The sequence below is a fragment of the Pagrus major genome, chromosome 21, assembly GCF_040436345.1.
Source record: "Pagrus major chromosome 21, Pma_NU_1.0".
NCBI lineage: Eukaryota > Metazoa > Chordata > Actinopteri > Spariformes > Sparidae > Pagrus > Pagrus major.
Window position 1 is genome coordinate 8758858 of NC_133235.1, and position 19796 is coordinate 8778653.

At 39.7% G+C, this 19796-nt stretch overlaps 1 protein-coding gene across 2 annotated transcripts; it reads right to left on the reverse strand.

Annotated features, from left to right (window-relative positions):
- Nucleotides 1-10010: 10010 nt before the first annotated feature.
- Nucleotides 10011-16893, reverse strand: pigr (polymeric immunoglobulin receptor). 2 transcript variants are annotated; one of them, XM_073490694.1, is made up of 8 exons: nucleotides 16772-16893; nucleotides 15827-16171; nucleotides 15664-15745; nucleotides 15234-15460; nucleotides 13413-13500; nucleotides 11598-11686; nucleotides 11430-11479; nucleotides 10011-11311 (listed from the first exon to the last, which is right to left on the reverse strand). In XM_073490694.1, exons 1-8 carry the CDS (start codon nucleotides 16818-16820, stop codon nucleotides 11228-11230), a joined length of 1014 nt encoding a protein of 337 aa, XP_073346795.1. In that variant the 5' UTR covers nucleotides 16821-16893; the 3' UTR covers nucleotides 10011-11227. The 2 variants fall into 2 exon arrangements, with proteins under 2 accessions (XP_073346795.1, XP_073346794.1); XM_073490693.1 differs by having other exon boundaries at nucleotides 13413-13503; nucleotides 16772-16876.
- Nucleotides 16894-19796: the final 2903 nt, after the last annotated feature.

The following is a 19796-nucleotide window of genomic DNA, read 5'->3' on the forward strand; positions in this document are numbered from 1 at the left end:
TGTTGTAAATGACAATTAAATGAACCTTTAACCTGGAAAAAGTCACCAAGTACACCCAGCATTGCTTCATAGGAAGAAGCTGTTCAAAGACCTGGAGCAGCTGGAGAAAGTGTTTTTACTCTGCAGCACTTTACTCAACCTGGATAACTACGGATAACGGATTTCCCGAGATAACGGGATAATTTTCTCGAGATCTCGAGATAACGAAACTTTGTTTTCCCGAGATAACGATATAACTAATTCGAGATCTCGAGATAATGACTGTGATATGATAGGCCTGAGATTTCCATCACACACAAGTGGCATGGCATGCTGACCGATGGGTTTCTTGAATACGGAAGCCCTAAAGGGCCATGCATTCATACATTTTATTTCCTCCGTTTTCCCGTGATAACGAGTTAATTTCATTTGTTTTCTCGAGATCTCGAGTTATTATCTCGAAAAAACAATTGCTGTTTTCCCGAGATAACGGGATATTTGCTTGAGATAATGAAACTTTGTTTTCCCGAGATAGCGATATAATTAATTTGAGGTCTTGAGAAAACAAAACGATAGTGTAGTATATTAAATCATTGCAGGAAACATCATTCAGTGTAGCAATGTCAGAGGAGCAGGAGCATATCGATCACCACGTCACATGTCTTTTCAATCAAGGCCTGACACAGGCTGAAATAGCATTATGCCTTGCTATTACAGATAATATACACATTAGTGTGCGTAATCTAAAAAGATGGTTAGCAAGGCTTCAGCTATATCGGCGGCGCAATATAAGTGAGTCTGATGTCGTCGTTAACTACATAGCTGACCAGCTACGAGGTCCCGGGCGTCTCCATAATCTCAGGCCTATCATATCACGGTCATTATCTCGAGATCTCAAATTAATTATCCCGTTATCTCGGGAAAACGGCAGTTGTTATTTTGAGACAATAACTCGAGATCTCAAGAAAACAAATGAAATTAACTCGTTATCACGGGAAAACGGAGGAAATAAAATGTATGAATGCATGGCCCTTTAGGGCTTCCGTAGATAGCTGGACTAAAATAAAGAAAATGATGGAATACCATCACGGTATTGGACTGTATAGAAAATAATGGTCAAAAGGAACATGAATAACAGGAGAATAATAAGTAATAGAAGGCAACAAAACACCAAATCCAAAGAAGGAACACTGGCATCATCTGTGATGTTGTCACTACAGCCGCGCTAGCAGTGCTCTCACACTGTAATATCGCTCCTAAAATAGTATGCAGCTCACATGCTACTGTTACTACTGCTGTTTCAGCATATTGAAGAGCATGTTGGTAAGGAATTTTGTATGCAGCCGATGGCTCTGTTTCTGCTCACGCTAGTACAAATGAAAGATAACATCAACCAAGACAGTAAAAAAAAAAGCTCAATTATCTCCAACAACTTCTCCAACCGGCCAATTAATTACATAATGATGTCGATGAAGTTGCTGATGCCTCGTCCATTGTTTAGGAGGGTTCAACCCTAACATTCTTGGTTCAACTCTCCAGCGCCGGCTGCAGGGTTGCTGACGTCAGTTGCGGCTGCTGCAGTCGATCTGGCTTTCAAGGACATTACACTCTTCAGAGCTTATATTTTGAGTTTCACTGTGACTTATTGGAGGGATGCCATCAGAATACAGAATACATGCCATACAGAAATGTGGTACAGATTCATTGCACATGAATCGGTACCTAGTAGCACCAATGAACCAACGTAATTCAGTCGGTACCGAGTTCGGTAGCCGTCTCTACATGCACAGCGTTGTCAAAAAATGTTAAGTTGCAACATAAAGAACCATAAAGCTCCAACATATCCAGGGTTTGCAGAAAGGTACATTGCCGACCTTTATTCTGGCAGTTGGGTTGATCCTTCCATGGAGGTGATACAACAGGACTCAGAACAACTCTTACATATTATTTATTACATGAAGTTTTTGAAGGATTTATGAAATTGTTGCACTGCCAGACTGCTCTCAAGGCAGCACAGATTACATGATCATGTAATTTTTAAGCAGTGTTCTACATAGTGGGAGCATCCCTCAGGCAGTGGAGACAAAGGCAGTGGGTGGTGAATGTGTAATGTTTTGTGTGATATATACACGTATGCATACAATATTTAATCATCATAGGCAGAACAACCTTTTATAATTCATTGTTCTATAATCATACAAAAATGTTTCCAAGTGTGCTTCACTGTAGCTTCTCAGTGACAAAGTGAAACAAGAGCACTAGAGGAAGTGAACTGTCCCAGAAAACATTCAGCCCCTGCTGAGCTGGAACCGTGCTCGTGACAACATTACTCTGTTATTTTCTGGAGTGCAACGAGGAAAGGCAACGGGCGAGATCAGCTTCTGAATTACCAAACTCAGCTTAATATCCACTTATACACTCAGGAGCAGGTCAGAATTGAGCTGTTGCACCAATAATTTGTACAGTGCCAACAGTACTACGGAAGCATGAAATGGATATTGATCCCATCGTGTGCTTCTGTTTTCTTCAGCATCTTTTCTCTGGCAGGGGTTGTAGATGTTAGGCATACACTATAGCCTTGGGGTAATTCTCCCACCAGACTCCACTTTTATTTACTCAGATTTTAGATTTTACCTACGCAGTTTGCTGCCAAAGTACAAGCAAACTTTCACGTGTTAAATGATGATTAACTGTTTTTAAAAGTTTGTTTTGAGGAAGGTCAGTTTGCTAAATATAAAACAGCATGCTGTACGTGTTTGTCTTGGGTATTTATTCCATGATACAGAATATTTTAGCAGTTTGATAGCACTTTGTAGATTTGGCATGGTTCTGCAGTGTACAGTCTTCAGCATGTGAATCTTCTCCTGGAGCAGAAAAGGTTTTTATATGCAAATAACCGACTATCAGGCAATCATATATATTTGATAGGATTCTAAAGTCAAACGTTGTTGCTGTTAGGACATCAAACCTGTCAAAGTCAAGCTCTAAGGCTGACATAAATAACAGCAATCTCCAAAGTACGATAAACATTACTCAGATAATTGATTTATGCTATCAAAGGCACTGCTCAGTCAAACAGATAGACATACTTCTGGTGTGTTTGTCTCTTTCAGATTCTCTCTTTTGAAAGTAGTTCAGCAGTTGTTGTTTTTTTTTCCTGAGGATTACAAGAAACTGCAGCTCATTTGAAAGTTGATGTTTTATTCAATTACAGTACTTTCCTTTTGTACATTGTGTGTCTGCTAAAATGAGAAATAGGCCCAAACAATTCAGAAAGTTTCCCGATGTTCATATTTGCTGATGTGTAAGGAAGCTGACAATTTATGGAATACAGATGCTGAATATTTCAGTCTCTTTCCTTTCCTTGTTTTTTTTTTTTAGGGAAGTAGAGATATTCAATGTCATATGCCTGATGAGCTCGCTCTGCTCGCTGCCCATTGTTATCGTTATGCATTTTCCGCAGACGATGTGAGCACAATGCTTCTTGACCCAGTTGGACCACATTGCAGGAATGCTGCTTCACGCCGGCAATGACATTTAAAATCACAATCCTCTTTGTTGAAGGAGCTGAACCCTGCCGCAGCCCCATCAGTGAATGGTCAAAACAGTCTGGCATTTTCCAAGATCGTTCAATAAGAAGCAGCAATTCTGCTCCTATTAGGCCTAAAGGAATACAGCTTGACCTCAATTAAATGCCAGAAGAATCTAAAATGAAATAGTGTAACGCATTATAGTCATATTTATATTCTAATCAAGGCAGAAATGTGCTTAACCATTCTAATCCTTGTTAATAATCGGATGTCTGAGGCACTTATGAATCTTTATGTAAAGAAGACATAACATTCTGTGTAGCATCCTTGAAGCTGCTATTCTCACTCTATTACTTCAAGTGTTTTTTTCAATAACTCAGTGGTTAAATTACCTCAGCGGTGCCAGACATCAATCTTCAGTGTTGTCAATGTCCAGATAGGTGTGGGCGCTGGAGTATAACACAAAAAAAAGATGTTATCTCCTTTCTGTTTTTCTACCTTTTTCTATTGTGTTGCTTGGTTAAAGATGTAATATGTGAGAATTCTGCATTAAAATGTCCAGCCTTTAGGCAAAAGCATGACTGCACCTCGCAGACGGACTCAGATCCTCCTCTCTGTAACATTAGTGATACAGAGGGGAGGGGGTCCCTGCCTGCTCCAGCCAGCAGTCAACGTTACACAACATAAACACTTGACAAATAGAGGTCACCTCCCCAGATCACTGCTGCAGTCAGGAACAAACAACAACAAACAGGAGCGAAGATAAATCCACTTTTTAATCCCAAAAGTTCAAAAGTAATCTCCAGATTAGAATCCAGATTAGAGCAGACTTCGATGTGATCCCGGACGTTTCTTCTTCCAGGTGGTCTGGCTTTGCTCTCTACATTTACATACTCAGCCAAACTACAAAACTTTTTCTTCACCAATGTGTGCTAAGAAATACTGTAAATGTTTGTTGATGAACTTTTAATTCAAACTATTCATACAAATTTACACAATCACTCTGTTCCACAGCATTTTCTAAACACTCACCATGAAAGAGCACCGATGTGCACCGAATCCCCAAAATAAATGTAAAAGGCAAACGTTTCTGCAAACCATTGATATGTTTAAAACTTACTATTTCTTTATGTTGCAAGTTTTAGGTACAATTTTCAATTTGATGTTGCGACAAGGCGAGGCATATTCTCAGGTTAGGGCTAGGCACAAATAATACTTGGTTAGGGTTTGGAAAACATGATGTTTTTAGCTTAAAATACATGTTGCTGTTGCCACAAATAGCTGGTTATGACACATTTTGTAGAAATGTCAATATGGTATGTAGCCTATGCCACGTAAAAATGTAAAAATAACTGTGGGTTGCTGAAATGTTAACTGCCATCATTTTGTCCTGGTGTCTGGGCTGAGGCAATTGGTGCTAAGCAGGATACATTAATCAATCTAGGTAACAGTGCAGGAATAAAACTATTTTCCAACAAGGGAGGCAAAACCTTCACCAACTTCAACCATCCATTCACGAGGTTCCACTCATCCTTTGGTTTGATTTTATCATACATCTGTAGCATATTGAAGATGAACAGACTACCTTTTCAGAGAGCACTTTAAAATGCAGCTCATCCTTTTCTCAAGGCGTCAGCTTCAGTGCTCCTCGCTCTTAGAAGGCTACATTGGATTAGTAGACTACTTTTTAAAAGCAAGGCTGTACTTTGGGTCTTTGTTAAAACTAGGACAAATCAAGCAAATGGAATTATAATACATGTTTGTCCTCAGCTGGAGCTTCCACACAAGCTCACATTTGGTTGAAAATAGAAAAATGTTCAAAAATTCATTCATTGTGTTCTCTGATGTCCAAAACAGTTCATCTAAATTAGGTAAATGTTTATGAGTAAAGGTTGTCTCCGTGCAGTGGGTTTAATGTGATGTGTGTTCTGTAGATATACCTTTAACAGTGATGTACAGAGGAGAGTTCAGATCCGCAGCACCACAGCAGGACCGGTCCCCTCATTTGCAGCCTCGTCATGCCCTCTCAGCGGGTGGGAGGCACGTGGGTAAGTCACAGAGGGTCTTATGGTTGAACAAGATCTGGCAAGTGGGTACCATTTCATTTGGTTTGTGTTTTGTTTGTGACATACCGTTACTATAGAAACACTGAGGGAAATTGTGCCTCTTTCTCCACGCAGCTTATGAACCTGTGATTGAGTACCTGAACCAAGACAGAGAATAACACTATGAAATCACTCGTATGGCGTGCATAAAATGAATGCGCATGAACAAGTAACTCAGTCAAATTAAAAATATATAACACCTCGATCAATCCTGCTTCTACTAAGGTTTTACACTGGTTTATGGACAGCCATCATTGTCCCCAGAACAGCAGTATCCTGTCATTATCTCAGTGTTTCAGGTGGCTTATACAGCCATGAATAATAGGTTATTTTTATCCTAATTAAGAGCCATTCTAATCTCCCTGTCCACGTGGGTCTGGGTGAACAAGAATAGTGCAGTATTTAATGAGGACAATGCACGCTTGGGTAACACTAGGCCTTCATAACAATTGTCACAGGACATATAAGAGTTGCATGTCCTTCATCCTGGCCCTCCGTGTTTCCCGCTCATGCCTTATTATGTCAACAGCTGCGCACGAGGTGAGTACAAATGTATTGATTTTTGATGCCGTCAAATGGCAAGACTCCAGGGAACAGTTGCAGAAATGTAATTACTACTGCATGTAGACATCAGCAAGAACTGGAATTTTTCTTATTGAATGGAAAAGACAGACACAAATGCAAAAATGTAAAATGTTTAAATCCTTTTTTTGTATAGAGTTCTGTAGTGATGAGCAACAGCCTCTTGCTTTTCTTTACATTTTCTACAGAACGTCTGGGATGCTCCGGGGGTGGGGGTGGGGGGTGTGGGGGTATGAGCATGAATACAAACACATAAACACACCTGCACAAAAAGAACATATTTCATAATGGGTTGACCTCCATCTAGTGGCAGCACTGATCCTGATTCTTTTAACACATTTAGATTGATGACCTTGAGTCCCTGCAACATCAAGACGGTGGTGAAACTCAACTAGACTAGAGTGGCCTTCAGAGAGCACAGTGGATACAACAGAGCGGTTAAACAGCCTCAGTTTCATCATGGCCATGTGTTTAAAGATGAACTACACAGTATTTATTAACCATTTACAAAGTACAGTATTATAAACATCAGTGGCAACTTTACAATAAAGAAATGCTTAATTAATGGTTTATAAAGCATTTCATTGTTTGTTAAAGGTGTAATAAATAAATTAATTCTCCCAACAAACAGGGGCCGCATATCACCAGAGTACCTGCTAACTGCTGCTACCTTTTTATAAATCCATGATTGTAGCTACTGTTAGCTTGTTAGCTCGGTTAGCCATGCAGCAGGCCGGACTAACAGGGGAGTGTTGGTGTTGACACCGCTAGCACAGGAGCTTTAGACAGCTGGGGGAAAGAGAATTTCAGGCCCGGAGCTAGCTGGTTAGCATGCTAAATTCAGTAGATATGTGTTCAACACAGTACAGAGACATCTTTGGCATAATATAAATTATTTCTTCACATTCTGTGATAAGTTTAGTTTTAGTTACTTTAACAGTGAAATAAGACTGGTACAATCTTATGATTTTACCTCATAGGCCTACATGTATTACTGCACAGCTTTGATTTAAATTTAATAAAGACAAATCCCCCTGTAATTGACCGACAATAACTGTGGATGAAAGAGTAAAATATTCATAACTATGACATTTTAAATGACAGTTTTTCCCAGTTGGACAATGTAAATAGCAATTAAAGCCATAAAAGTTTTTTTCATACAAAGAAAAGTTTCATTGTAATTGGATGAAAGAAAAGAAAAATCCCTATTCACAGAGCATGACTAATGATCTAGTGGTATCTCGAGGAATCTTTTTTCCTTGTTGCTCTAATTTTTCCCATGTCTTGAAAGGGAGACCAGGCCAAGACTGCAGCATAAAACACTGCAGACAAAATGAAAACAATTAGACTAAAAACTTTAAGTGATATTTAAGCAATAGACTGAAGTAAATAATGATTGCATTGTGAGATGGCTGTAGAAAAATGACACCATAGAGATAGGTTTCCCGTAAGCATTGCTTTCACCATGACACGTGTCAGCCAGGAGACATGTGTCAGCCAGGTGTAGTTTTCCCTGGTTACTATCTCGAGGTAATGGTGGAACAATTGAAATTGTGGAAGCTCTACACTGCAAAAGCAAAAGAACCCTTCTGATAGAGGCAAAGAGGGAGAGTGATAGAAACCAAGCAAAACAGGAGTAAATGGACGGGAAATCACTTGATTGAGAGTGCTAATCTGTTCCCTCGCTGATATGTGTTTCCTCTTACCACCATGTCTCAAGACAGCTCAAAACCAGCATCCTATCTACTAAGTCAGTATTAAAAAAAACCTGCCTAATTTTAATTTATTATTGTTTTACTTCGTCTTTTCTTAACACTGAGGACGGGGCTTAAAGGTCAACTTGGCATTTTTACAGTTGTCTGTTGCTTTGGATGGTAGTCAGGTTGCTAGCGGTGGCCCTATTGCTAAGGCTGTCTCTGTGACAGCGGTGGCAACATTAATACCACAGAGAAACACTTTAAAAAAGGCAATCAACAGGCACAATCAACAAAGAAGTAATTTACTAGTTACTATATTAAACAATGTGGCTGCATGGAGCCTGTCTTCCCATTTCTGTCCGTGCACCCGGAACAGACAGCAGATAAACTGCAAAATGAGCTCTGTGACACAGTAAGAAAGATGATGGAATGGTTATAAATAAATGTATACAGATTACTCAGCCGACTTCATCACACCCGACATCAAATCAAAGCTCATTGAACACAAAGTGTGCATCGCGAACACTGTTGTCGGCTCTTATCCAAACCTCTGTGGGGACACTACCCTACTGATCAGCAGCCTAATGTTAAATATCGTGCGAATACTATTTTTAAAAAAATAGCCTATTATAATCATATCATATTCTTCATAAAATGACAGCACAATGCTTATGAAAGGCAGTAATTCACAGTCACATAGACGCATTACATGACAGCACAAAGGAACACTGAATCTTTTCAATTTTATTTTCCCAAATTCACAAACAAAAAAAATTGCCTTTCCACACATGAAGGTAAGACCAGTTATTAATAAGAGTCCCGGGCTGGTTGAATCCACAGCTGTTTTGGTCGTCTCATTAGCCCGTTCAATTTACAATTCCTCACATGTCGTGTGACTCACAATGAGAACAGACAGTCCAAGCATGAAATACAGAGCTGTTCCTTTTCAGACCTCATTTATGAACTCCTTCTAATAGTTTCTGTCTTCATTTGCTCTCTTCTTTTCTCAGAATAAGGACGTCTCACAACGGTGTTCATGTTGGGTGAATTTGCTTCCACATGTTTTCAGTCACACAGACTGTATTCATGCCTAAATGTGTTAATGAGCCTTCTCATTATTTAGTTATGGAATAAACACAGCAGTCTAGTTCTACTGAAATAGCACAAAAACTGAAAAATGTAGCTCTGTCAGTCCAATGGGCTTTCCATGCAGACAGGATTAACCTTGATGCATTTCTTATTCATTCACATTGGCCTTATTTCTTTGCAACAACAGCAATTTGGTGCAGACAACAACCCCACCATATTGTCTAGGTCCATTTTTGACAGGGCCGTAGCCAGGATTTTATGTCAGGAGTCGATGCCCCCGCTCACCCCCCATTCCAGCGGAAACTTGGGTGAAGTTTCGTAGTCCACAAAATATTTCTGGAGATTCACAGCAAAACAGCATTGCAGCATTCTCAAAAACAGCTGAAGTAGATGGGGGACTTGTTTTTTAAATGTAACAAACAAAAAAAAATGAAATGGCACCATATAACTAGTCCAGCGTCTCCGGCCCCGAGATCCCAGATTGATTTGAAAAGATGTTATTTACACCCTTTTCTAAGCTGAAATCTAATGTACCGGCTAAGCTTAAAGTGTTAGCGCCCGTCTGAAATAAATGATATCTTTTTAAATGAATTTGGGGTCTCTGGGATTCTGGAGACTTGGATTACACTGGTCGAGCTGTATGGAGTAATCCAAGTCTTTTTTTGTTTTCATTTTTTATGTTTTAAAACAAGTCCTCATCTGCTTTAGTTGTTTAGCAGAATGTTGTTTTGCTATGAAGGTCCAGAAATATTTTGTGGACTACACAACTTCACCTGACTTTTGTAATGGAAAATTATATTACTAGACTCTTGTACGAGAAATGATTTAACTCTTATATCATTATGTTTTAAGTTGTCTTCATATTGTTATATAAGTGTTATTGGCATGAGAAGGACACAGGGCACTCCTTTCCCCCATCAAAAAGGTTTCTCAACTGTCTCATCTTGCTCTTCTTTCTGCAGACTGCATGCCACTCTGTATGATTGTTGAACCTTCTTTATAAGAATAAAATCCTCAAAGACAACTGGTATTTCTTACAAGTTTATTTCAGATATCGCACAAATAAGACAAATTTCAACACTTACAAACACTTTTCATTGGTATGAGGGTGAGTAGAACATGACAGCTTCAGATCGCACGTGTGTATTGCTAGGGCAACTTAGGGTTAGTCTGTTAGATGCCATTTTATTGTCAGAATGATCGAAAACGTGTGGCTTGTGAAAAATGGGTTACTTTGGTGTGAAAGAATCGCCATTATCTGTGCTCACGTTCACTTATCCCACTGTTATGAAAGGACTCCTGACCTGCAGCCAGTCTCCTAAAGGGGCGGGGCCAGTGGCAAAACTCATGTGACACATACAGGAAATGACTCTTTATCATCTTGGTTGTGACTTGTCTTTGACCATACGCTACCTAACTAGCACCGAGGTCAGACACAGTTAGCAACTACCTAATAAACATTCAGCAGCTAAATAGCCAGATATTTCCCTCAGGAGCTGGTGGAGACGAACTTACAATCATCAGGGGGAAACAAACACAAATGAATATTAATGTTACTGCACAACTGCTGGATGTGTTATTAGCTCACAAGTTTTCCATATCAAATGAAAAAGCCACAGGTCACTTGTGCTCGCTTGTTTCTGCTGCCCCCAAGTGGGAGAAAATATATTATTACAGGTTTAAATCAAATAACAAATACATAGCCTCTATTTCCCCCATAATCAGTACAAATAGTTAAATTCTTGCTTTCATTGAGTATTATCGGTAGATAATGGACCTTTAAAAATAAAGTGTTACTATTTTATTTTCCCACATAAAAATCCAGTGGAGAAAAAACTAATCATATATGTATTTGATTTGAAAATAGGAATAATCACATTTAAATACACTCAGTTTCAAAACAGTGAAAATCAGCCTGAAAAATACCACGTGTAAGTTTTTAACTGCAGCGTGGAAACTCCACCAGGTTGTTTAAATCTCGACAATACAGAGGTCATGACCTCAGGGTCCTTGGTGGTAGTGACGACGCTGCTTTTGACCAAATTAAATAGAAGACCACATAATTATGGTACAAATGCGTATTACAGGATCAGCAGCCTATGCCAATTGCACGTGGAAAGCAGCAGGCCAAAAACAATCATATATTTCTTTAAAGGCAATTTAAAAAAAGAACTTAAAGTAAAGCAGTGTGCAGTGAACTAAAATTACATTCAATTACAATGTGTAACAATCAGCACTGGACTGACTAAGCTAAGCACATATGAACGTCCTGGGAATCCCTGTTGTGAAAAATGACAGCATTGTTCTGCAGGTCACATACACAGTGCGTCTGTGGGAGACAGAAAGAAAAATGAGTACGATAATCGCTAAAACATTCGCCTGATAATGGTGTTTATTTTGACCGAGTGTGTAATAGAACAGTGACAGATATTTCAGCGGGGGCTTACATTGATTCTTGCTTTCTCAGTATCCCTCTCCAGGAATGGATATGAAGGACCTGTAAGCCACAGACATGTTATATTCAGTGCATGTGAAATATTTCATAGACCTGTAGAGGAGGTAAGTGTTTCTGCACAGATTCGATCTTAAATATTGTAAGAAATAAGTTTCCTCACTGTGGCGTCTCCACAGCTGTCTCGCCAATATGGCCATGCCCACCAGGATGATTATGGAAGCACACAGGAGCAAAGACACCATGATGTGACTGAAACACAGACACAAACACACAGTGGTCCGATCACAGAGGCCAGCTTCAGGAGCAGCTCCTGCTTATGCTGCATCTGTTCTTTCATAGTAACATGACAGCCAAGATGATGACAGATAGTTACTCGCGGGCAAGAATGATGCGATCATTATCTGCGCTTGACTGAGCTGAACTTGAGTGAACTCTTTACTGATGCTATAGATAAGCATCCATAATGGTTAATAGTGTGAAAGGCATCACATCAAACATGGGGGTGTGGTAAAGGATTGGCACTTTGAAATGTTATGTGTAAATTTAGATTAAAATATGGATGTGTCCCTGGAGGAGTTTTATCCATGGGTGTATAATGAGAGCTGGATACAGCTTCAGAGGTGGAAGCCTGTTCATTCCTCTGAAAAGCTGCTCGGTGGCGCTTGAAGCCTGTCACTACCTGATGAGGGTGGCATCATCATACACGCACACAACTTCAGTCAAACAGGAAATTTGTTAAGTTACTTTATGATTATGATTATTTTTGCTAATGATTATTTCTGATGGTGGGGCATGGTCGCCTGTTGTAGCATCCTTTCAATTCTGTTTTATTCAAAGGGGCTTTATTGACATGGAAATTAAAGGTGCAGTATGTAAGAATTGGCCACCTGTAGAATTCATACTCCCAACTAATAGGAGCAGCACACCACCAGAGTAACTGCTAACTGCTGCTAACTGTTGCTTGTTAGCTCAGTTAGCTTCGCAGCTAACCAGACTACCAGAGGGGTGTCGGTGTGTTACAAGCACAGACGCTTTGGACCACTGGGCGAAAGAGGCTTTCAGGCCCAGGGCTAGCTGGTTAGCATGCTAACTTCAGTTATCATCTCTGTAACATAATACATCGAGGTCTTCGACATTAAGTCAAAACTGTTATTTCTTCACATTCTGTTGATATTTTAGGTTATTGTTTGAATGTTTTGAACTGAAATTCTTACAGATTGCACCTTTAAAAGAATATTGCCAAAGCATAGAAGTACAATTCCCAAATATTGGGACAGTACACATTAAAGAAAAATACGTTATACTACGTCAAGCAACTGCACACCGTCCTCGTAAATGATCATGAGCACTGAAAATACTTTTACTGCAGTTCTGCAGGTGGTTTATCCTCGTGGTGTTGCCATACCGAGCTGTCCAAGACGGTTGACAAGCTCAGCGCTCCACACATCAGGCAGCAAGAACAGGTAGTGACAAAGCCAAAAAAGTTTGACTTCCTGGTTATAAAAGAGATCTTCCACATTGTGGGGCCCCTGGATTGTGCGCGCTAGAGGCTTCTGCCAAGCTAACTTCCTAACTTGAACGGGGAGAAAATGATTTATCGTGGGGCTCATCCAGACCTCCCAAATGTTGTAGGACTGAATGGAACAAATTGTGACAGTGAAACGAGCTATGTGATGCTGAAAAAAATTATCTGGCGTTTTACAGCCACTTCAAAGTATAAGCTTATGGGAGAAAGTCTTTTTGGGCTCCTGTGCAAAACGTGAGGTTGTAATTACACGGCTGAGTCACTGTGTAGTATTAGCGTCAAAGCCTGGTGCTCTTGCTGAGGGCTTGGTTTCATGTGAAAGCAGTTGCTGTAAGGTGCAAATGATTCAACTATCGCTGTTGGACAGCTTTTTAAGATCAGATTTACATTAAATACTTTGAAAGAAACATCAGATTAAAGCACAATAATGACAAAGTGCCCTACATTTACCTGTGACTGTCCCAGGACTGCTGGGTGATGGATCTGGGTGGAGGCAGGCGTACAGCAGACTGACTCGGTGTAAGTGTCACGGACACTGCTGCTGAAGATAAAGATGTTACACACAGAGCTGTGAAATGATGTACTGCTATAAGCAAAAGAGTGTTTGTGACTCGTAATAATCAATACCTTGTACAGCTGGAGACCTTAGAGTCCCGCCATCTGTCACAAGCACATATTGATCTTTAAAGCTGCAATTTTCATTTCAGCGGCCACAAACCGACGAGGGGAAAAGGCCACAAAGTCGACAAAACTGTGCCTCTTTTTATAACCACAATGCCTGATTTTAATGGTCTTCAATACCAATTTAGGAGTTCAACTCCCTGCAGTGCACTGATTGGTCTGCTCGGATCAACAGATTTCCAATTTTCCGGACTGAAATCTCATCAAAGTATGATAAAAAAAAAGTTTGGTCTCATTCCCAGGTCATCAAATACATGCACCCTAACCCTAAGTCTATGCACATGCACTTAGATGAGGTTGAATGCACAAATTATTGGAAAGCAATATGCACTCAGAGCACGGGCTGAGATGATCACAGAGTTTGTTCAGCAAGCTCTGTGATCGTCTCAGCCTGTGTGCACTACTGCATCCTGGAAAATCACGCCTGCCCGGGCCGAATACCAAGTTTTTAGGGAGTCCCCCTCTCCCACAGAGTCTGCCATGTTGCCCCACTATGTTTCTACAGCAGCCCAGAATGGAGAGATCGAACACTGGCTCTAGAGTGACAAAAGTCTTAATAACAATAACCATAACTTATTATTCCACCAATGTCTATAATGCATTATAACAACAATAGTATAATGTATGTTAGTACATGTTAAGGAAAAGATTTTGTTTGCTGTTTTTGCATTGACTTAATCTTTGTCTTTCCACCTTACTTCAATCAACACCTATAGTGACGTATAACCAGCTTGTTATGTGCTTGTTACATGGATTTCATTACTTTACTTAAAGCAACCAATGGCCACTTACAGTAACTTACAGTCACATTATAATGCAGAATAATAGTGATTATAGTGAGCTATAAAAAGATTATAAAGTATTATAACTATTAGAATTTGAATACACTATAATGCTTGCAAAAAAGTGAGTGACCAGCAATTATGAAGTATTGATACTCAACCTCATAATCTTAAAATGCTTAACAATGTCTGATTATTGTTATAAAGCATTATAAATACTACTGACTGTTCACAACTATGATTATACAGACCTATAGGTGCATTTTAAAGGGGCACTTTGTAGTTTTGGAGGAGAAATTCAAACTTAGAATTTTTTAATAGAATATTAATTAGGTAATAATACAAACTCAGAATTATTTATTTTTTCCATAAGTGAATAAACGAGCTGTTCTCAGAGGAAAATAAGGTCCCCAGAACACTGTTTGAAGCTAGAAATATGGCAGGGTCCGCCACACATAAACAAATTTAAACTGTAAAATTGTTTTGTTCTTTAAGGTCAGTTTGTTTATTCAGCCATGAAAATGAAGAGAGTTTGTTTATTTTGTTTGTTTAGGCAGAAAAACGTCTGTCAATGAAGATTTTTGTCCTCTGATTAAAATTTACATAGTGCACCTTTAACACATTATAAGTATGTTTATAATTAGTTATAATGCGTCTTCATGTGGAGTGTTACCAAATCTTGTCTATGCAGCTTGAGCGATAAATCAAACATGAACGGCTCAATAAATAAGATTGTCTTGGTCCCCACTGAATGCAAAGACAGAAAACATTGTGACATCTGTTTGTATTAATTTCACAGGTAACCTACTAGTCGTGGGTCGAGGTGTGACCACCACTCTCACGGCTATCTTCTGCTGTCCTGCATAACACCAGTACCAGCCGGTATCTCTCAGCTGCAGCTTCTTTAAGGTTATCGTGAAAGTCCTAGTTCTGTCATCACTGATGGCCACTGAAGTGTCTTCGTAGCTCCCTTCAGAACCCGTCAGCAGGCAGGAGCTCGAGTTTCCACTTCGACACCACCTCTTCTCGCTTTCTCTGTTGACAAGCAGTCACAGGGGAGTCGGTGAAGGCTGACTGTCCGTCAGAGTTTGGCTTGAGTTGAAAATCTCAAACAAACAACCGTGTTTCTCAGGGTTGCTGCTCTATAAATGCTCGATTCTACAAATGAGGATTCAACATGATCTGATGGTAAATACAACTGACATGACTGTAATAGGATGAATGGGAAAATCAAATACCTGTATCTGTCACCGTAGAGGCATTCCACTGTGACACTACTCCCTTCTTCCCCACTCACTTCACTGTTCACCACTGACAGACCTGCAGGAAAGGAATCATTTGTAACACATGGAAATGTTTTTTCTTCGCCGTTTATCAGTTGAAAATCAGTTCATGACTCACCATGAACGACCTTGATGTGAGCGTAAGTGACAACATCAGCTGTCCACATTCCGCTTATCTCCACGCCACACATGTACCATCCAGAGTCCCCCTCCTTCAGGTTGTTCATGGTCACACTGAACAAAAGCTGGTCCTTGTGGTCAGAAATGCTCACTTTGTCCTCAGCCGGATTGGCCGAATGGGTGCCGTCTGTTCGAGCCAGGCTGGTGCAGAACTCCCTCGTTTTCCCACGACACCAGTATTTTACATGGTTGGCATACTGAGGCTCATAATGACACGGGACTGTGAGGGATTGACCCTCCAGGACTGCATGCTCTCCCCCGGAGTTTACCCCGCAGAGGATGGCTGATGGAAAGTGAAGATGACTTAATGTTGAACACTGGCTCGAACTGTATTCATGCTGCAGTCAGAGCAGCACAGTCACTCACAGTGGATACAATGAGGGGACGGGGGAGAGTGGCCTTGAGCAACACTTGTACCACATTTAGGTTTCATTTTCCTTTGTAGCAAAACACTTCTCCTACTTTCACTTCCCTCTCCATATTTCTTATTCCAAAATAGGATTATTCCTCCAGAATAAGAGATTTGTGGGGACAAATATAACAGGCCTGTGGAGACTTGACAAAATAAACATCAAACATATTCTTGCCAAGGGCCAAACAAAACAGAAGCTTGGAAGAATTTGAAAGCAAAACACAAAAGCCTCCCGCTGAAAATGGTCCGCCTGTTTTCAACAGATGATTAATACAGAAAAGTAATAAAATAGTAAAGAGAAGTGGAGTGTAAAAACATTTTACACTGTAGCACCACTATTTAACAGGAGAATAAAGAGAGGGGGCTGCAGAACAAACATTCATCATCCAAAAGAACTCTATTTTTCATCAATTATCCAACAGCCTCTGAAATACATAGAATATAAATAACCTCAGTATTCATAGTCATTACCTGGGATCCATGGTAACAGGCTGAGGGCGAGTGTGAAGAGCTTCGGCATGTTTCACCGGCACGGGTTGAGGTTTACCAAGCGAATGTTCTCCCTTGTGTAAACACAGACTCCAGGTTCCGCAAGGCCAGTTTCCCCTCGGTCATGTGACCATAAGTTGGATCCAGATGTGCCAGATGTTAACCATATAGATGCCAGTTAGATTTTAACAGTCAGGTATACTTTTAGCAAACATCTAACAAGCTTAGAACACAAGGATTTGTCTATGACTGTCTGTGAATAAGCCACTTTTATAACCTAAAAAGTGTCATAATTATGAGATATAAAGTTGAAATTAAGAGATAAGTCTGCTTCAGTATAGCATGCAGACATAAGTGTGGTATCAATCTTCCCAACTAACTCCGAGCAAGAATACGCATACTCCCCAAAGTGTGGAACTCCTCTTTTAGCAAAAGTTTTGACCTGTGAGTTTAAACATGTCATGTTTTTTCTTATATCTCCTGCTGTTATTATTTTATTTCTCCCAGGCAACCAACGCAGAGTGCCTCCCCTCCATGACTGCAGAGAATTCATTTGGCAGGCTACAATGAAATGATTTGATTTTAATGCCTGAAAACTTTGGATTTGGTCCAGTCTTCATTTTGTTGGATTAAGCTGCTACACACAGCCCCCTCAGCCACTGAATGAACAAACAATTATTCCAAGCCTCTCAATTTGCTCCGTGAAGGGTGTCAAGGATGTCCCTAAAGTCCCTTGCTGTATGCTGTGGCTACTAAGCCTTTTATGGTCATTTCCATTTCCTGGAAAAATGTAGCCACTGTTCAGAATTGGAAACTGAGCGTACAGGCTTTTTGGAGAATCGAAACTTAACTTTCACAACACTTATTATTTCCAGCCGGTGAGTCCCAGGAAATAATCCAATATCCTGATATTCCTTACAGCTTCGGAAATACTGATTAACATACGTGTTTGTCTCTGTTACAAGAGACTTGAATTTTATTTTGGTGAATTTATGCATCAAACTAAGCAAGATTAACTAGATGTCACAACCTTGTGTGTCACCTCTGCCCTTATTTCCCCACACTTTTTTGAAAGCTCTGGCTCTGAAATGTCTTTAAAAAAAACACTTTGCAAACAGAATGGCTAAAGCAAAACGGTGTCACGATGCCTCCTAATGTTTGTTTTAATTATTTGGATTGTAATATACATTGCTGTGCGGTTTGAATGTGATAACAGCACTTTGCCCAGCAGGCAAATTCTCTCAACTGACTAATGTGACTGTTTTTCTTCCAGTCGAAGGAGGAGCAGTTCAGTCAAAAGACATGTCACAGTCTAATTTTAAGTCTACGGAATAAACTACACTCTGTGTCTGATTTTTTTTTCTTATATAAACTAAGAACAAGCAGTCGTGAAAAGTGCATTTTACTGTACTAAACTTAACTTGAGTATTTTAATTAGGCCTATATGAGACATTACACTTACACTCCACTACATTTTACTCAAAAGTAAAAAGTGTTGCCTACTTTTTACTGCACTTCAGTTATTTGACAGCTTTAGTTACTTTTAAAAACATATAACAAGCACATTAAATGCAATTTAGTGTTAAACATTAAATAAAACCACCAAACAGTATATAGAATTAGCTCTACCTCGACCAATGACAACAATTAAAATGTGGCTTACATGTTAATACATCAGTAATAATGACACTGAAGAGGTAATCATTTACTTCAGTAAAAGTAGCAATACCAATAGTGTAGAAATACTCAAGTTACAAGTAAAAGTTCTTCATTCAAAATTAGAATTGTATAAAAGTACAATCATCATTGTATACTTAGTACTAAGTCCTCATCATGCAGAATGGCCCATTTCAGAATACTGTATATTATTGGAAAACACTCAAGTTAAGTAGAAGTGCCTAAAAAATGTACTTCATGGCAGTTATTTGGTAAATGTACTGAGTCGCAATACTTTTCACAACTGAATCATACAATAGTTATATATATATACACAATGTTACTGTGACATTGGCCAGTTTGGCACTGAACAGTAGGTACTTTTCCTTTTAAACTTCATGTAAATCTTGTGGTCAACACATAATCCTCTCTGTTCCCAGAGTCACCTCTCTTACTACTCCACTCTCTCCTTTATGCCAACCCCTTTGTCAAAAGGACTGATGCTAATGTTATCCATCTATAATGGAGGTAGGTACTATAGATAAATACCTCTTTGTCTGCTTTTAAATCAGTATAGGAAGAGATTTAGATCTGACCTTTACAGAGGAGAGACCTGGGACGGCGACAGGACTCAGTCCGTATTTCATCTCTGTATGCAACACAGTCTCATATCCAGTTCAAGCTGGCCCACACATCCACACATTCACACCCCACAGCTCTGCACAGTTTAAAGCAATTGAGCTGGAATGTGTTCGACTCCATCAGTTATTCCAGAACAAGTAATAGAAGCAAAGCCTCTCATTGCTCTGGGGTGTAATGTTCTTGCTTTCCCCTCTCTTAGCATGATAGGCAGGCAGCCTGCTGCTGCTGCTTCTCCAGCTGAAGCACTGTGATTGGCTCCAGAATACATTGTGGCCTCAGTTCTACTTTAATAAATGATGCAATCTGTGCGGCTCAAAACAGGTACTACAAGGGATGGAGCTCTTTCCTGGCAATTTTCACCAAAGTTCTATTTTATGTCCTGTCAACCTTTAAACATATATTTCTTTTTCTGTTACCAGCCGCTGATGTAACATGCAGCACCAACAAACCCTGATGTAAAAAGTCCATGACATGGGCTTTAGGGGGTACTCTTGTGCAGCTCTGTCTGATGTTTGTGGTATTGTTTAATGTAATGCACCTCTAATTAAAAGGTCCAATATTATGCTAATTTTCACGTTCAGACTTTGGTTTTTGGTGCCCACTAGAAAATGACATTCTTTAATGATCACCAGACACATTATTTTTCTCATACTGTCCATGATCAGCTCTTCACACTCTGTCTGACAGCTCCGTTTGAGTGCCGGTCTCT

Excerpts from the sequence above, each read along its gene's own strand:
- pigr (XM_073490693.1), bottom strand. The coding sequence starts at position 16,820 with ATGCCGAAGCTCTTCACACTCGCCCTCAGCCTGTTACCATGGATCCCA. Across the intron at positions 11,687-13,412 it reads CAGTCCTGGGACAGTCACAG|TCACATCATGGTGTCTTTGC; the intron begins GTAAATGTAGGG and ends TCTGTGTTTCAG. Across the intron at positions 11,480-11,597 it reads ACAGCTGTGGAGACGCCACA|GTCCTTCATATCCATTCCTG; the intron begins GTGAGGAAACTT and ends TGTGGCTTACAG.